The sequence below is a fragment of the Polyodon spathula genome, chromosome 23, assembly GCF_017654505.1.
Source record: "Polyodon spathula isolate WHYD16114869_AA chromosome 23, ASM1765450v1, whole genome shotgun sequence".
Lineage (NCBI taxonomy): Eukaryota > Metazoa > Chordata > Actinopteri > Acipenseriformes > Polyodontidae > Polyodon > Polyodon spathula.
In genome coordinates, this window is record NC_054556.1 from 25,049,723 (window position 1) to 25,067,328 (window position 17,606).

A 17,606-nucleotide genomic window follows, 5' to 3' on the forward strand; every position below is an offset into this window, starting at 1 on the left:
GTGGTGGAGGAGTGTGTGTGCGTGTGTGTGTGTGTGTGTGTGTGGGGGGTCAACAGTATACGGGCGTGCACGGGGCACGGGGGGGGATTGATGCCGTAAGTTGAGCAGAAGACCCAGTCTTATCCGACACCCGGTGTGGGTGTGTGTTGGGGGGTGGGGGGGGGAGTTTTTGTCCAATCTATTACCCGTAAGAGATTCAGACTCCCGCCATCACTTTAAGACAGCTCAATATCATAGTCTAGTTTAGCAGATATAATAATGAAGTCTCTTGAGGTTTTCATGGCAGCTTCACAACAAGAGAGCCACAATCTGTTTTTAAATGTCCTCTATATATAATTATTAATTTTTTGCTGCCACGAGGTCCAGCCTCCCCCTCAGTTTCATGGATAACGCTGCCGATCGCTGGCTCGTTGGTGGGTTCACGTGGCAGGAGCGGGGCTCAGAGACGGGTCTGTGCCTCGGGAACGTAGATCTCGATGCTGTCGGCGCTCTCCGTAGCAGAGTTCTGCCGCACCGAAGCTGCCCGCTTGGCTGCCATCAGCCGCTTGCGAGCCTCCTGCCTCTGCTTGTCCGCCGACGAGTCTCCCTTCTCTCGGCTAGCTGCTGGCTTCGGCTTGGAGGGTTTCTTTGGCACTAGAGGGGGCTGCTTCTTCCCTTCCTGAGACACAGTGGGGAGGGGAGGGCAGATAGGACACACACTACAGTCAGGCTGGTTAAAGTTAATGCACACACCATGCTCAGTTTAGTTAATTTATGCATTGACAGCAGATAGTAAAGGGACACATTTCTTTATAGCATTTATTTTCCAGTTTTTGAAACAATTTTTTTTTTTTTTTTTTTTTTTAAACTCTACACATCTGTCGTTACTGATAAAACTAAAAAAAACACATAACTCCCAAACACAGATTCAATATGAACTAAAATCAAATTGGAGCCTATGGTGTCAAAATCACTTTATCAAAGTCACATTCACATTATCAAAATCACAATCATGCTTACTGTTAGGTTTGCATCCAACAGGGGTGGTAATGTTTGTCTAGATAGATAGATAGATAGATACAGACAGACAGATAGATAGATCATTTCTTTAGATCTATCTATCTAACACTGACAGGGACTCTTTGGTAATGGACATGCATGCTCAAAGGGACTCCCTTGAATAAATCTCTCTGCTTCTCCAGGAGCGGATGGGAAGGGATGCTACCAGGGCTGTAGAAGTATGTTGAGTTCCCTACCCCGGCCGGGGGACAGGGCCTCAGTGCGCGGCAGTACCTTCCTGTCTGGCGACTCGATAAGCTGCCAGTCGTTGGTCTTCAGGTGGTAGAGCTCGTCGAACTTCATGCTGATGTCCTCGATGGAGAGCTGGAGCAGGTCCCAGAAGCCAGCCAGGTCCTGTGCAGTGGGCCGCGGGTTTGCGTTCACATTCTGCCAGGGGGGGGGGGGGGGAAAACACAACCAGACATATTCTGCACCTTCACTTCAAAAACAGAAAACGAACAAACATTCTTGCTCATTCAGCCACTACCTCTTCACCACACTCCATATCTTACCTGCAGGGTTGGGGTCAATTCCTTTTTAAAATCAACTCCCAATACCAATGGATATTTTAGAGACAATAACGTTTGCGATTGTGCCGCTGCTTTCATTGGAAGCCAATTGAATTGACTAGCAGTGACTTCAATTGAAATAATGTGTTGCCATTATGAGAAGCTCATTTTAAAAACACAATGCTGGTAATTGCAATTCGGATCAATGCCGTGGTGCAATTGAATCAAATGGTAATAGGAATTGGAATTGAAAAACAAACTGACCCCAACCTTGCTCTGCACGTAGCTGGAATGCTTTATCTAGAGACAATAAAAATGCTGCTTCACTTCTGGTAGGTTTAAGAGAAGTTACTTTATTTGAAGGCAAATAAAAGCAGTGGGACTGTGTTAAGATTGTGACTGAACTAGCTAACTGCAGTGCAGAAGTAAGAGTAAAATGGAGTAGATGGTTCTCCTATGGAGTTGGAGAGAAGTATTTTGCGCCTGAGTGAGCAGCCAGGTTGTGTACTCTTGTAATCCTGTCCATCTCCCGGAGGATCAGATCCTAAAGTCCGGCTGAACCTGCAGACAGTCGCACAAAGCATGCAGCAGACATCTGTGTGTTGAAGTCACACAAGCTTGGCACCTCCATAGAGGTCAAGAACTGCATTCAATTTGAAGTGTATAGTTTGCACCAAATTCCTTCAAAACAGACTTTAACAATCTAGGTTTAAAAAACAACTGGAATTGAACTGCCTTCCAACTGGAACTGTTTCTTGCTAGTTCTGCCATAGTTATGTTTTTTGATTTACTTGCAAAAAGGTATTATTCCTTTAAATAAACATGCAGCCCTGGTACATGTAAATCACAAAGGCCTTACCTCAGTGAGCCCATACATTCTGGGACATGTTTGATAAACAACGACACATCTCAGGAAACTATCCACTATAAATTTCTTCCAAGTTAAACATCAACGTGTGGACAGACAGCGGTCATGAGGTGGACGGATCACATGGATTCATGTTGGGAGATGCAGCTACTCACCATGTTTTGTTCACACAGTCCTCTGAACTGCTGGAATTTCTTCGATATGAGAAGCTGTGCACTGCCCACTGCGCTGCGGATCTTCCCCAGGACTGTGAACAGACAGCAGACAGGTGGATGAGTAGATAAGCTACACTGCTGGAACCTTACACCCCACCCAAGCACTGGTGGGATAAACTCATCCCAGTCTGAACCAGGAACTTCAGAATGTTAGTGACCCCCAGGCCATAGATCTCACTACATTCCCTCTCCCTGCCTGACAGACACTCATATAGCTGTTTAGAATGATGCAACCCAGAGAACAATGCAGACTCATGCTAGGCTCTTAACACAGACAGTCTTCCATCGACCACACTGTCCAGTCAAGCTGGCAAGAGCTGGTTTTCCCCAGCTCCTTCAATTGTTTTCTCAATTGCCCAGCCCCCACTGTAAATGAGATCAACTGTCCTCCACAGACTGCAAGCTGCTTGGCTGAACACAGGGATAGCAACTGTTGCTATATACAATGCTCAATCAAAAACAATACTGGGTTCAGTCAGTTGTACAGACGCCACCTAGCCACTTCCAGAACCCATGTGGCATCCATTAACACGGAGTGATGCTGGCTCAGTCCAGTACCAGAATTGGTCTTCTGTATAATGTTTATACACTGGTTGCTATGGAAACGTACAATGGCCTGACTTGTTCTGTGCCGCCCACTCTGGTCATGCTGGCTCTGGTTAGTCAAAAGGAGGCCCCCAAATAAACCAAGACCTTTCTCAGTTCAGAGTCAGAAAGAGGCTCAACTTAGACATTTTAGTAAGGAGCAAAAACCATAAAATATTTATAAAAATGTAATACGCACTTTTCATTAAAAATAAGCAATGTTACAAGAATAGTAAAATTAAATAAATAAAATGCCCTGGGCTACAACTGGGAACAGAATAATCATACCCTCCTTCCACCACATTTAAGGGTTAATCTGAGCGTCACAATTATACTTTACGCTAGTACGATCTTCCAAACAGCCATGATTTCAATCCTGTGTCAATTTGCTCTCAGTCCCTACCTTCCTCAGAGAGCTGGTTCTCTTTAGTCTCCTGGTCCATCTGCTGGCACCACCCCTCCATGCGCTCAGCCTCTGCCTGCAGCAGCTTGAGGAACCAGTAGCCATCTCTGCGGCAGGCAGGTGCGCCGGGCTGAGCCGGCCCACTGGGGGCGCTGCTGTTCACCGTCTCCAGCCAGGGGTCCGGCGGTGGCAGGGACGAGGGGTCTAGGGCGGGGTCCAGACTCTCAGAGAAGGAGGAGCTGCTGCTTCGCATGCCCATACAATTGGACAGCTGCCGCGTGGTCCCAGCCTTGCCCTTGCCACCACCCCCACCCCCACCCTCGCCATTGCCTTGGGGATGTGTGGAACACTCCACTGATTGGCTGTTGGTGCCCATCCCTTTGTCAGAGGGCTTGCAATTGCTGAGGTTCTGCATGTCAGAGTCTGTCTCCTGCTTGGATGTCATGCTGCTGGAGCGGCTTTGCCTGTGAAAACAAACAGAGGGAGGGACGAGACTTTACTGTGTTTTTATGGAGCTCTCCATTTAATAGCACATTCTGATTGGGAATTAAAAATAAAAAAGACAAGATAACGGCAACATGAAATGGCTCCCCAGTTTCAAATTTCCTGAGCTAGGTTTCATTGAATACAAACCACAATATTTGTTTTTTGTAGCAATGGCACTTTACAAAGATGTCAGAACATCAGGATGCATAAAGCTCTACTATATCCCCAGCCACTAGAAGATTGCCCTACTTAATCCCTATTCCACTTCTCATGTCAAACAACCAGGCTACCTAAGATATCAGCTTATGCTTCAAAAATGGTCTGATAGCAAGACAATACCCTTTCACAGTGTAAGGCTGTCAGGAAACTGTTTGCAGTGTGCAGACCTGACCTCACCTCCCTCCACGAGAAAGGGAAGTGGTATCAGTGCAGTCCAATGCAAATCATCATCGTCTGGGTTTATTATTTGGGAAAACAAAAGAAACACCATGGCAACAGGCCACAGAGAAAGTGAGGGACTGGTTCAGAGATGACATGTAAATACATCTCTCTGTAAATCCTGGGAACCTCATGGAATTGTATTGCTATTGAAGTGCATCTCGGATCAGCAAGTCTGCAAATAACATTTATCAAGGTCCTGATCCAGTTTCAACAGCAATCAATAGAAAGAATGCTGTGGAATCGATGAAGAGTGCACATGTTACCTACACGACACAAGACGACGATGTAGGCTACTGGTCTGAGAAAAGACTAAGTGGGGCTCCCTCATGGGCTCGCGCAGATTGCCTGTGTGTGATCTTGACAGTTGCCTGGACTTCTTTAGCCTAAGCCCCACCCTGGCTATGGAACATGGTACATATGAAAACACATACTGGGACGTGACCCCACAGATATGGAGATTGAAGGGATGTCACTCACTGCCAGCTGTCTTCCACCTGCACTCCGATTGACTGGAACCTGGTTAAGGGCGGGAGTTCCTCTCTCTGGACTTGCTGAATGCAGTCCACCTGTCAATCAATAAGCAGAATTAGGGGTCCTGATCTATCCACAAGGCAGGAACAGCACAGTGACAGATTAGTGCCTGTGGAAGCCAAACTAGTACAAGATCAATCAGTCAATCAATCACTGGACAGTATCTTCGAATTGCAAGCACACTGAAGTGTGAGAACGTCATGGTTTACAGTCAGCTTTTTCCATTCACGATCAACCATTCAAAAACATCTACATCAAGGTCTGACACCTGTAATTATCCCACCTTTTCTAATGCATGGTCTCAAGAGAAGTCTCTGTAGATTGAAAATAAGAGCAAGGCAGCACGAACAGCAGACACTGTCCTCAAACCTTTTTAAATATGCCCGTGCCCTTGATTTTCTGTGTGTGGTAAACAAGGGCTTTTGCTACAGGAAGGAAAAACCAAGACCAGGGAGGGAGGAGAATCAATGAAACACGCTTACTGTCGGAGTCGTGCTGCACTGCATTTAAAATTGTATGCAACATCAGACGAAGCGCAGCCAAGACATCTCTCCTGTAAAAGACACCACTACGCCCTGGAAACTAGGAGCCTGTTTACTGTACATTTTCCTATGCAAACCCTTTAATGCTGAGCCGAACAAACTTGTGATGTGTATAGCTGTTGAGGGGGGGGGGCAGAAGCGTACCTGTATGCCAATGGAGGAGAGCTTCCTCTTGGGAACAAGCTCTGCTCTGGGCTCCTCAGTGGTCAGGGTCCCCTTGTCAGTCTTTAGGGTGTCATACTGGTTGTCTCTGTGGGCCGTGAGGGCGGGGTTGTTGTGGGGCGGGACCTCTCGGGGGGTGGCGACAGGGGGAGTGGCCTGCCTGCTCTTAGCCAGGCTGTTGGCCCGTGTGCTGTCGAGGCTGTCCGACGAGTTGCTTAGCCCTGATTGGCTGTTGGCCTCGCTCTTGCGGTCCTGGTTGTCCAGGTAGGTGTCCTGGGCTGACTCGGTACTGCTCTGCACCGTCACCGAGATGAAAGGTTTGGAGGTGGTGCGAGGGGGCACGGGAGGGGGCGCCTTCTTATAGGTCGTTATACATGTGGAGCCTGGAAGAGGAGGAGGAAACGTCAGTGGGGTACAAACAGAGCTGCGATCAAACAACTGAGCTTCTTTCAGTGACACACCTAGTCCCTGATGTTTATCCTACTAAAAAATGATCAGGTGCCAAATCTGTACCACATTATTTTGAATATACTGTAAGCATATGTTATTGTAATGCACACAATGCATATAGCCGTTTACTTGTGGTTGGACCCATCTTTTGCTTCAACAGGGCCGCACATTACAGCATGCACCTATATACACATACTATGCAAACCCTTCAATATAAGAACACACGCTTGTACTTGTGATAATATGGCAAAGCCATCCCTCAAAGGGTTCCTGGATCTATTCGAGTTGGACCACTTAAGTGAGACACATAAATTTCTTCATCCTACACCTGTGGGTGTTTCAAAGCACATGTTTTTTTTTTTTGTCATATTTCAAAAGGTCAGCTGCTAATATCACAGACACTACTCAGCTGAGCTGCGTTCCTCCTGCTTCAATGGGCAAACTGAATCAAAACATTACAAACCATTGGGAAGCACTTGCATTGAAACCGACATCCAAGTACAAGCAATAGCCTCGCGTAGCGTTCCTTTCCAGGGATTAAAATCAGCTGGTTTGCATCAGGTTTTCTTACTTTTAAAACAAGCCCAATAAAATAACAGGGGCTTGCGTGAAGTGTATTTTAAACCCCCTAAAAAAGAACACCTTACAATTCTCACAAGCCAACACTGAAGGTGTAGAAATACTAAAGCCACAACCTTCTGTATGAGATGTTCTTGAAAATGCCCTTTGCCTACGCAGAAGACCAAGATTTTATTTACATTTATACACACTACGCAGAGATCAGTGTAAAAGACTACTAGGCTTCTAACACACCAGCTCAACTCCCTGGGAGACAGCAAGAGCAGTCAATATGACAGTCTTTAATTTCCTCCCCGTTGTCTAATATTGAGGGACTGAAATAGCCCAGCTGAGCGAGTGCTTCCGACAACCTGATTGCGAGAGGAATCAAGCTTGCTGCAGCCAGCTTTCATCGTAAAGAGAGGGATCGCAATAATAGGGTTGAACCAAATGGTGACAGCTGCCCGATATAAAACTGCTCTGCAAGAAAATGAGACAAGCAACGCTTTGCTGGAGCAAGGAAGCCACATTTCTTATTAGATTTTCAGCAGGCTGGAATGTTTGATCTTGTTCCCGTTGACGAGGCAAGGTGCCCTGCATGCAGAGACTGGATTGCTAGTGCAGCACAGCCATCCAAGCCAGATTGGATTCCAGAGGTGAAAGGCTAACCTACCGGGCATCCATTTAGAATGGTTCCCTGTGTTCTGGAACGCTAAGCAAACCGTGTACCAGTCTCCAAAACGGTAACCATGCAAAGCAGGACGACCACTGCGATTCATTTTATAAAGCTGATTAGAAACAGAGCACTTTGTCTCCCGGGTACTGAAGTGCATTCAAAAGCAAGCTGTACAGAGCAAAGTTCATTCTGAATAGCCTACATATCTTTAAAGTTCTGCCCTATCTGATTATCAGAAACAATTTGAAACAAAGAAGACTGTATTCTCCAGCCCAGCTTTGGAAACCCTCATAGTCTGAATAGCAAATAGTTTTAGAAAAAACTGGGTCAGCTACTTCATGAGCAAGTGTGGTCTGTTTGATCATGAACATGTACAAACTATTGTAACATATCAGCGCTGGCTGATGAGTGACCATATAAACACAGCCTGGACACATCAGGACAGATCCAGCTGAAACTACACACATGTTTTTCATGCTATTAAAGGAATGTCACTCTCAGATGAAATTACAGTATGCTCTTTTAGTGTATATTTCATATGGCGCTTATCCAGCCAACCCTTGGCGCTCTGCATTAGATCTGACCGTCTCATCCTTGAAAAAGTTATAATTTTAGTGATCCAAGGCAAGGACACACTTCTGCAAAACATTGAAATCTGTGACTATCAAAACAGAAAAACAACAAAACATTCTTGGGTGGGGCCAACAGCTGCCTAGGCGGAGCTAGCAGATGCCTGGGTGGGGCTACCAGCTGTCTCAGCAAACCAGTTGCCATCGGAATGCAACAGGCTTATGTGGCCAGTACAGTTCAGTACAGTGCTTACCTAACATGACCTCCAGCTCCTCAAATGAGTCTCCATTGGGAGCTACATTAACTGTAGAAGTATTGATAGCTGAAACTAATAGAACAACTGCACTGTGTTTGGTCTATGGAAGTGCAATCACTGGGATCAAAACTTTTTTTTTTTTTTTTTACATAATTTTGGGGAAAAAAATAAATGTGTAAATGACAGGAGGGGAACCCCCGCTCCCCAACAGACAGTTCTAAAATAAAAAATGTAAGATGACTACAGTAATTTGAGCTTTAAAAGCCAGCCCAGCAGAGTCACTGCTATAGAACTGACATTCAGATCCACTGTGCCAGCCACAAGAGGGCTGCCTCACACATTTCACAAATACCTCAGAACCTCTTCTCTGGGCATGCAGCCAACCAGCGACAAAGAGAAACATTATTCACTCAGAACAAGCAGAATTCCTGAGATGCCTGCAGTATTCATCTACATTACAGCACCTAATTAACATGGTAGGTTGAGCTCCAAGCACTGCTGAAAGCCTGCTCCACTGACCCTAGACTCTCTGCTCCACAAGTCATTAACTCAAGACCACTGCTCTCAAAACCACTGCTGTACCAGTAATGGGTGCTCATAGGTCCCCAGGTACAATGGCTCTGTACCAAGTTATCTGGACTGGACTGTACTGATTTCACAGATTCTCCAGTGTGGAGTGTCTAAATGGTACTGAATTTGCTGCCGGAAAGACCCCAATATAAAGCTATCTATATATTGAATATGCAGACTCTCAGATCCCCAGTTCAGATACTCTATAACACATACTGTACTGCATATGCTATCCCGCAAATGCCCAGAGTTTTCTATATAAATTCTACAAGGCCAAAAGTGCTTTTAGTTCCACTAAATTTCCCAAATTTGCCACTAGCCCTAACTAGACTTAGCATTCGCTGGCTGGAAGACCCGTAGTACTGTATTTTATATTTATAATTTGGCTCAAAGTCCAAGTGTACTGACATTTCTGGCTCCTATACTGCAGTGCTGGAATGATTGTTTAAATTTCTGGCTCTATTGCTGCGTCTGTCTGCCTTGTGAAGAGCCACCACAATCAATTACTATTGGAACCATGCAGCTGTACTAACAAGAAATCTCATAACCTCTGCACTGGGGGTGTGTGGATACTCGGAATTGAGTATTTAAAAAAAATAGACATGTTCTTGTTTATTATTATTTGTTTATTTAGCAGACCCCTTTCTCCAAGGCAATTTACAGACAGACCAGGGTGTGTGAACTAGGCATCAGCTGCAGAATCACTTACAACAACATCGCACAAGATGGTTCAGTGACTTGCTCGGGGTCATACAGTGAGTCAGTGAGTGAGCCGGGACTTGAACCCGGGACCTCCTGGTTACAAACCCTTTTCTTTAACTGCTGGACCACACAGCCTCTTCCTTAATCTGTGTAGAACCCTGCGCGGTAAATAAAGCTGTCTTTGCAGACATTTTTTTAGCAGTTGCTGCCCTGCTTAAAAATACTTGGAAGTCACAACACAGAAAATAAAGCGGAAAATGCAGGCATTTAAAATAAACCGGCCTGAAGGTTAACGCGGGGGTTTGAAACAATTTCCTCCCGCCTGCCGCTTGGCGGTACACAGTACAGGCTGAAGAGACTGGCAGGTATTATCATCAATTTATCACAACATTACATAGGAACTGTACAATATCCCATTCAGATTATACTGCTGGTATGCCTACAGACACAGACTAGATGGAATCCACTGCAAGGTTAGACTGTTCAGAAGGCACACTGCATGTACAGCAGAGCCAGCATGAAACACAGAACAAGCCTGACAGACACCAGACACTGGAACAGGCTTTACACTTGATAAAGTGGGGCAGTCTGAAGGTCTACACACCCGCACATGTGCTTTAATGAAAATGGGAGGTTCAGTCCGACAAGCCATATTGCTTTTACTATAAAAAGACCTGCTACCCTTTGGAATTCAGCACAAAGAAAACACTCAATCAAATGGATCAAAATACAGCCGTCGTCTAAACCATAAAAGAACAGCACTGCAAGCACATTAGAGGTTTGATTTGAATTGCCTTTTAATAGCGGAGATTACGTTACAGTATGTTGGTGGATACACTCAGCTGATGCAGTAAGTTACCTTCACAATACCTTTGCCTATCAAACTTGGCCCCCATCCCCACAGTGCAAGTCAGCAGTCTGCAGATGCTACAGTCCGTGCCGAAGATGACCGACATTACAAAAATGTAGATCACAGATCAAAATGTGCGTGGCCCTATCCTACAGCTAGTGCAGCTTGCACACACCTGGGCGCTGGACGATATCCTGAGAGACACAGATTCAGTGCACAAGGCAGTGAATTGAAGAAATCTTGCCAGGAGATCTGGTTACTGCAAGTTCGACTACATTTATAAAACCTTTAACTGGATTGAAAAGCCGAATTAGATTAGAACAAGACTATCGTTATCATCTCTCTCTCTCTCTCTCTCTCTCTTGTTTTATAAAGCTGCATGAAAAAACTCAAGCATGTTTAAAAGGGCAAAGTTCATTTGTAACAATCTGCAGAACTCAACTTACCAGAATGGTAACAATCAGCTCCATTTGAAACTCTTTAAATGAAACCAATCCCGTTGGCTATACAAAATAACTGCTGTTTATTCCGGGCAAGTTATATAGCAGGGTTTAACTGACTAAAAGCTGTCTTGTGAAAACCATTAAATCAAAGCTTGTTAGCCAGCTGGACTTGTGACATTAGCACACTATTATATGCCTGGTGTTTAGCCCCTGTCAACAGGGATAAGTGCTGCTACTGTATTAACACTGTGTGTATCAGCTGGCTGGTCTAACTTGAACACTAACAAGAAGAAAGTGAGCTGCTGGGGTCTAACCTACAGTAACCCAGAAGAATCACTCGGGTCTAATCGCAAAAAACTTCATCCTAAATCACTCTCTTATTATATAGTTCTCTGCATCCCGAGAGCCAGTGTTCCAGATGAAGAAAAGCAACAGCTAGTGTGTTTGAGCCAGTCCCTTCTGAGCTGCATAGAGTACACCTGCAATCAATGCAGCAGCAATCTGTTACTCTCAAAGACTAACGATCAAACAAGGCTGATTTATTTCAACAGGGAAGGAGGTCTGAGTGTTCCTGCAGATACACCTTAAGGGGTTCAAACATGCAGCAATGCAGAGATGATCTGCCATCTGACAATGCTGAAGGTCCAGAACAATGTTGGAATCTAGTAAACGAACAGAGGGCTCGTTTTTTATATGAAACCAAGTACAAGATTGAGCTGGAATGTTTCAACAGCATAACCCAAACCCATACTTACTGGATTACTGGCACACAGACAACTAGGCAGGCTGCAGCCAAACCCATATTTAAAAGGCAGTTCAAATCACACTTTAATTGCTTGGCTATTTCTAGCAACCTCTACAACAAACAGGGGTGGAAATCTGAAATGTAGAGTATATAGTATTTGTACTCCAGTTTGATATGTGTTTCTCAATGGGCGCGGTCATATGAGCAATCTTAATGCTTAATCCATATCTTAAAACACTGCACCATAAGACAAATTGGGAATATTAAGATTAAACACAAGAGTAACACAAACACTCGTCTAATTTCATAGCTACTGTAAGTGAAAAACAGTTGAGACTTGAATATGGCAGTCTATAGATACTGCAATATGAAGGCTTGTAGCATTAGTCTGCCTGAGGTTCTAAAGACAGGAGTTAGGAAGGTGTCCAAAGCAGACCTTCTCTTCCACCTACTACCTAGTTGATTGGTGGCCAGTACAGATGCGCCCATTGTAGCAGGCAGGCAGTGAGTCAGACCCCTGCCCCTCTTTCCCTCCCTCAGCCTTTCTGCAGGAAATGAACCATCTAGCAAGCAGCCAGCCACTGAGTCACCCACACAGGTTTCCATCCGACTCACACGTTATACAGCTTGAATCCCATGGAGAATCTTTATACAGCTTGAATCACATCGAGAATCTTTATACAGCTTGAATCCCAACGAGAATCGCCGTGCAGGGTCCTCCTTCACAGCCACTGCTTCGATTCTGCACCGTCCCCAGATCATGCACTCCGAGCTTCCTGTGGCTGTTCTGGAATGCATATGGGCTATAATCCGATGAACTTGACTTTGTACAAATATTGGTAAGCTTTCAGGTTGTTACACAACTGTGTGCGTGCACAGGTTAGATGACACAGCTTGGACTCATTGTAATCCTGCATTCATCGTCTGAGCTTGTCTTTGCAAGGGGAATAAAACCAAAAAAACACGGCACTCAGCGGGTTCATGTATTTCAGCAACGACGCAGCACTTCTGGGTTGTTCACACCATCCGTCTAAAAAAACACCTGGAACTGGTTTACAAATGTGGTTAATCCTCTTTATTGAATATAATAATCCAAAAAGAAAAACTCTGTAAATTGACTGGCTTCGGTAATTAAACTTGCCAGAAGGCAGGATTGGCTAGTGTGGGTTTGTTTACTGTGGCTTCTTTGATGCAAACCAGACTTGTTTTACTACTAAAAACAGCAATTTGATTCAAAAATAGGTTTATTTGAGTGCTGGAACTTCCGGCTGCTCTCTGACCCACGTGATGAATTTAGTTAATGTACTGTATATATAAACTACGTCTATGTGACATGCTGGCTGAGCTATTCTCATTGAGGCTATCAGGTTGTATTCACGTCTGATCCTCGCCTGTCATTGGGAAATGGCCTGTCACGTTCTGACTGCTACGGCAATCTCTCACTCAACCAACCAAAACCATTCCTCCACTGTCTGTGCAGAGAAGGATCTGCGACGTTCCAGATACACCCGTCACAGTCCAAGCTGAGGTCATCTCCTGCTTCAGCACTGCTCTTCGACAAGGCAATACCTGAGCGGTCCTGGTTCTCAATAACAGATCTGTCACATACACATTTTGAATTCTAAATTACAGGCAGTTTCTGATAGCTCCAAGTGCACAGACCCTTGATCCATTCCAGGATTTATATTTAGTTTGTTTAGAAGCACACAACTGTATATGACTTGTACACATAGACAAACTAAGCTCACAGTAAAACCAGGCACGGCATGAAATGGTGTCATGCAGGGGCACGTGCAGGAACTGGAAAGAGAAAATTCCAAAGAGATTAGCACATGCTTTTACACTCAACACCCAGCAAACCCCTCAGTGACAGTAGCTGTGTCTGCAACTATCAGTCTGCTGCTCAGGGTGTGAGTCCCCTCTGCCTAGCAGTTCCATTGGTCACCGATTTGTAGTGAAACTGCAAGATCTAGATCTGCAAGATTTATCTAGGTTTCTCAGTAGAAGTCCCAGAGACACGTAGCCTTTAACCTCAGATAACATAACAGGTACAGTATCAGAGTGTGTTTGACAGGCACCTTGACACAGTCGCCCACCTCAACCCCACTGCTTATACTGCGGGCACACATCTTTAGGTTATGAATCTGTTCAAGACTAGCTCAGCTTTTTTACCACTGTGCACTAGAACCAAGGCCAATGGCTGACACTGGGACATGACTACATCACATTAAGTTTGAATTCTAGGTGGCAAGGTGACCCAGTAATGATACCCTAAACTCTTTTTGGATCTCTAGTATGGTCTACTGGTTTATTTTCTGTGAAAGCTATTGGGTAACTAATCATTTTAGCATCAGCCGTCACCCAGAAGCAGCATATGCTCTCAGTTTACCAACAGGCAAATGTCTTGCATTTTGGAAAAGACACCCAATCCTATGATCCCATTTCGCTGCCTGTAATTTTTTAAGAGGGTTCCTAGATGACCTCTCCAAGACATTCAGGACCCTGGCTGCAACTGGCTGCTCTGGGGGCGAGAGTAGCACCAGGTGAACTCTGCCCAAACCCCACCCCTTAACAGAGCCCCCTTTAATCATGTCTTCTAAGCTCCATCCATGGTTAACATCAGGCTAATAGGGCGGCTCATTTCGCATATCATTTGCCTGATTTCCAAATCCATACATTATCTTTTCCCATCTAAATGCAGAGATAACATTGCATCATGAGTGTGAGAAGGGCCTTTGTGGAGCTTAAAACCCTTCCTAGTGCCTACCTTTAACAATCGATCTTCAAGTGGCACTGCATTGGCACTACAGTCACCCAATACAATGATACCACAGTGCTAGGTTTTGAGAAACCAATAATGTTGCCATGGTGGTAGCATATCAGAACTCTATCCTGGAACACTGCAGCCTGCTTGCTTCTAGGTAAGAGTGATTATTTTCTAAAATACACTGGAGCAGTTTTACCTCTGAATGTCCCAGCGTTGCCTGAGCTTTCAAAAAGATTGCAGCCGCCAAAAAGCAACGTGCAAGAAAAATAATTTGCAGGCAGGATGAGCTCTGCTGTCTCCTTTCATCCAGCTTTGTGTCAGAACAATCCTTGTTGCTGTGGCAGAAACCCCATCCTCAAAGAGCAAGGCTACAGGGATTTCCTCCTACAGACCCAGTCCTCTCAGCTGCGAGGGACCATCAGCGGGTCAGAGGGTCTGGGTCTCAGTTTGTGTGTTAGCATGGTGTGTATGTCAGCACATAACTGTATGTATGTCTGGACCTCAGAGCGTCTGGGAGCACATGTGTGTGTGTGTGTGTTTGAACCTCATGTCTGTGTTAACAAAAAAAAAAACACCTTTAAAGTGTTATTGTTACCTTTAATGCTAATGAATATTAGTGTTTTAGTTTTTTGTAGCAGAGAAGGTTTCTCTTAAAGGAAAAGTCTGATCTGAATTTCCGCACCTCTCTAGGCTGGCATGTGCCCGTTTTAACAGAACACAGGTGTAAATAATACACATAGATACAAACAGGACTTCCACTGCATAGCAGCTGGATCCATTCCTGGTTTTACTATGACTAATAAGACACACCTGAGCTTGTTACTTATAAACCGTGGCTAATCAAGCTCCTAGTAAAACCTTGAACGGTTGAAACTGCTAGATAACGAGTCTTATTTCCATCCCTGGAACACCACAGTACATAGAGAATGTAATGTCTGTGCGCTGTGCTCAACAGAGACTCTGCCATTTAGTCACTTGATTTGTCATTTAAGCCTGTACGGTTTCCATTAACTGAGACTGTTTAAAGCACTGCCTTACTCTCCCTTGGCTCTGCAGAGCGCATTCTGCACTGTTCCCTGATCACCTATTGCATATGCATGTTCAATATTAGAACAGGGAAGCTGTTGAATACCAGAGCTGTCCTCTCATAGTCAAGAGCACAAAGCAAGCCTTTTCACAGTCAGCAGCGCACTATTAATCTGGCTTTATGATTACAGTGTGAAGCCTTGTAATTAAAGCTGAGGACTTGCACATCAACCTCCCCTTTTGTAATCAGGATGAAACTGCTCAGCCGCGCTTATTAACAGCTGACAATCCTTACAGCAATGAGGTTAAAGTGAAGTCTTGTAAGCTGCTAACAAATTCAATGTCTAACCATCCCACTAGAGTTGGTCTCCAATAAAGTACAGCAAGATGCTAACACCAGATACCTGTAAACAGGATACAAGACAAGATCTAAAGCAGGGCTCAGCTACACTACCAGGAGTGTGAATGCAAAAAAACATTTCACTACTTTATTCAGAAGCACGAGATGTCTATTGTTTAAATTTTTTTTAAACTGTGATTTATATCAGATTGCTTGGGGACAGCCTGAAGCAATTGGTGTTGAAGTCTGTCCGCAAAGGTGAATCTGTCTGCATTCAGCCTGCATTACAACCAGGACTGCCGGAGGCACCCAGGATAACCGATTACTTCTACTGCAGAAGACTGGTCACGGCTGTGCTACTGTGCCAACTGCACCCTATTCTAAATATCAATTCATATCCTACATAGACTGTAGGATGCCCTGGGTAAATATACATTTCAAAAGGTAAAAAAAAATGACACTGTAAACTCTTGGTAGAAGTGCAAGGCGTGTCAATGATTAATGAATCGCAGACATAAATGAACATGAACATTACATTCTAATGAAAACGCAGCTGTCAATTATTTCAGCCCCCCATGACTCTACTGTATAATATATCTAATCGTAGCTTGACTGCAAGTGCCAAAGGTTAGGCTGGGTTATAACTCCAGCGATCAGCAGGGCGCGTCAGGATAGTCTGCCTGGCTCACATAGTCAGACCACAGAATCACAGAAAAAGACACTGTTTAAAGGAGAATTAACAGAGCATAACAAAATGAAATGTTTCCATCATTTAAGCAACTTGGCAGACTACATAGGAATAGCAAGAAGACTCCCATTGCATAACAGTTTGAGCTATTCCTGGTTTTACTAAGAGTCTAATAAGGCACACCTGAGCTTATTACCTATTCACTGGGGCTAATCAAGCTCCTAGTAAAGCCTGGAATGGGTGAAACTGCTATGCAACAGGAATCTTATTGCCATCCCTGCTATAAAATGTAAACCCTCCTCTAAAAATCAAACAAATTAAATTTGTGTTATACTGACAGCATTTTTACTGAGAACACCTCAATGCACCCGAAAAACTAAATAAAAAAAAGTCACTTCTACAAACTAGCTATTTTGTCCAATTGTTTTAGATTTAGGTTCCTGCTTGGGTTCACATTTCTCTGTGTTTCATCCAGTGTTGCCTCGCTAGGTTACTGGCATTGTGAGATCCAGTTACTGCCATGAACTGCAAAACAATTTATATTTGTGAACGCTCACGCCAGACTGCGTACGTTGTAGAAGTGTTTTCTATCAGCGGTGTATTAATGACATCGCGTTTGTGAGACACAGCGACTGCATTGTTTATTTAAAAGTCACATGTAATTACTGTCCATTGGAAAGCGGTGATGCATGGCCGACGCACCCACACTAAATAACATTTAATCCTGCGTCTCGGACAGTAGGGGGCACGCTTTTTTAAGCCAACACTTGCTCCATTGTTGAACGCAATAACACACACACACAAAAATTATCAGCAATTCCAGATCAGTTAATTAGAAACTGTGGCGTTTTAAAAGAGAAATGCCTAAAACACACGGATTATTTATCAAAACCAGAACTAAATATATATTATATAGAACTAACTAGTGATATATATCCAGATATATAATATATATATATCTTAATATATATATATATATCTATATATATATATATATATTATATATAGATAGATAGATAGATAGATAGATATATAAGTTTCATTATGGCGATCTCCATGACTGCAATGTAATATTTGGGTTAACGACAGGCAGTAGCTTGGTTACCGCATCGACAAACCACCGACAACATCCTGTACAGCTCAGCCTCTCTCAATGAGATGGGGTGGTGTTATAACACAGTAGTT

The 17,606-nt window shown here is 44.1% G+C and overlaps 1 protein-coding gene across 6 annotated transcripts in view; it reads right to left on the bottom strand.

Annotated features, from left to right (window-relative positions):
- Nucleotides 1-215: 215 nt before the first annotated feature.
- Nucleotides 216-17,606, bottom strand: part of LOC121298177 (disks large-associated protein 4-like) — a 97,211-nt gene continuing 79,820 nt past the window's right edge. For 4 of the 6 annotated variants that reach the window (XM_041225101.1, XM_041225102.1, XM_041225103.1 and 1 more), the window contains 6 exons: nucleotides 5,763-6,163; nucleotides 5,023-5,111; nucleotides 3,619-4,082; nucleotides 2,571-2,662; nucleotides 1,273-1,425; nucleotides 216-658 (listed from right to left, as the gene is read on the bottom strand). In XM_041225101.1, coding sequence (XP_041081035.1) covers nucleotides 440-658; nucleotides 1,273-1,425; nucleotides 2,571-2,662; nucleotides 3,619-4,082; nucleotides 5,023-5,111; nucleotides 5,763-6,163 — 1,418 coding nt within the window. In that variant the 3' untranslated portion in view covers nucleotides 216-439. Of the gene's footprint in view, nucleotides 659-1,235; nucleotides 1,426-2,570; nucleotides 2,663-3,618; nucleotides 4,083-4,976; nucleotides 5,112-5,762; nucleotides 6,164-17,606 lie in introns of those variants that run through there. The other 2 variants (XM_041225105.1, XM_041225106.1) reach the window with 2 other exon arrangements.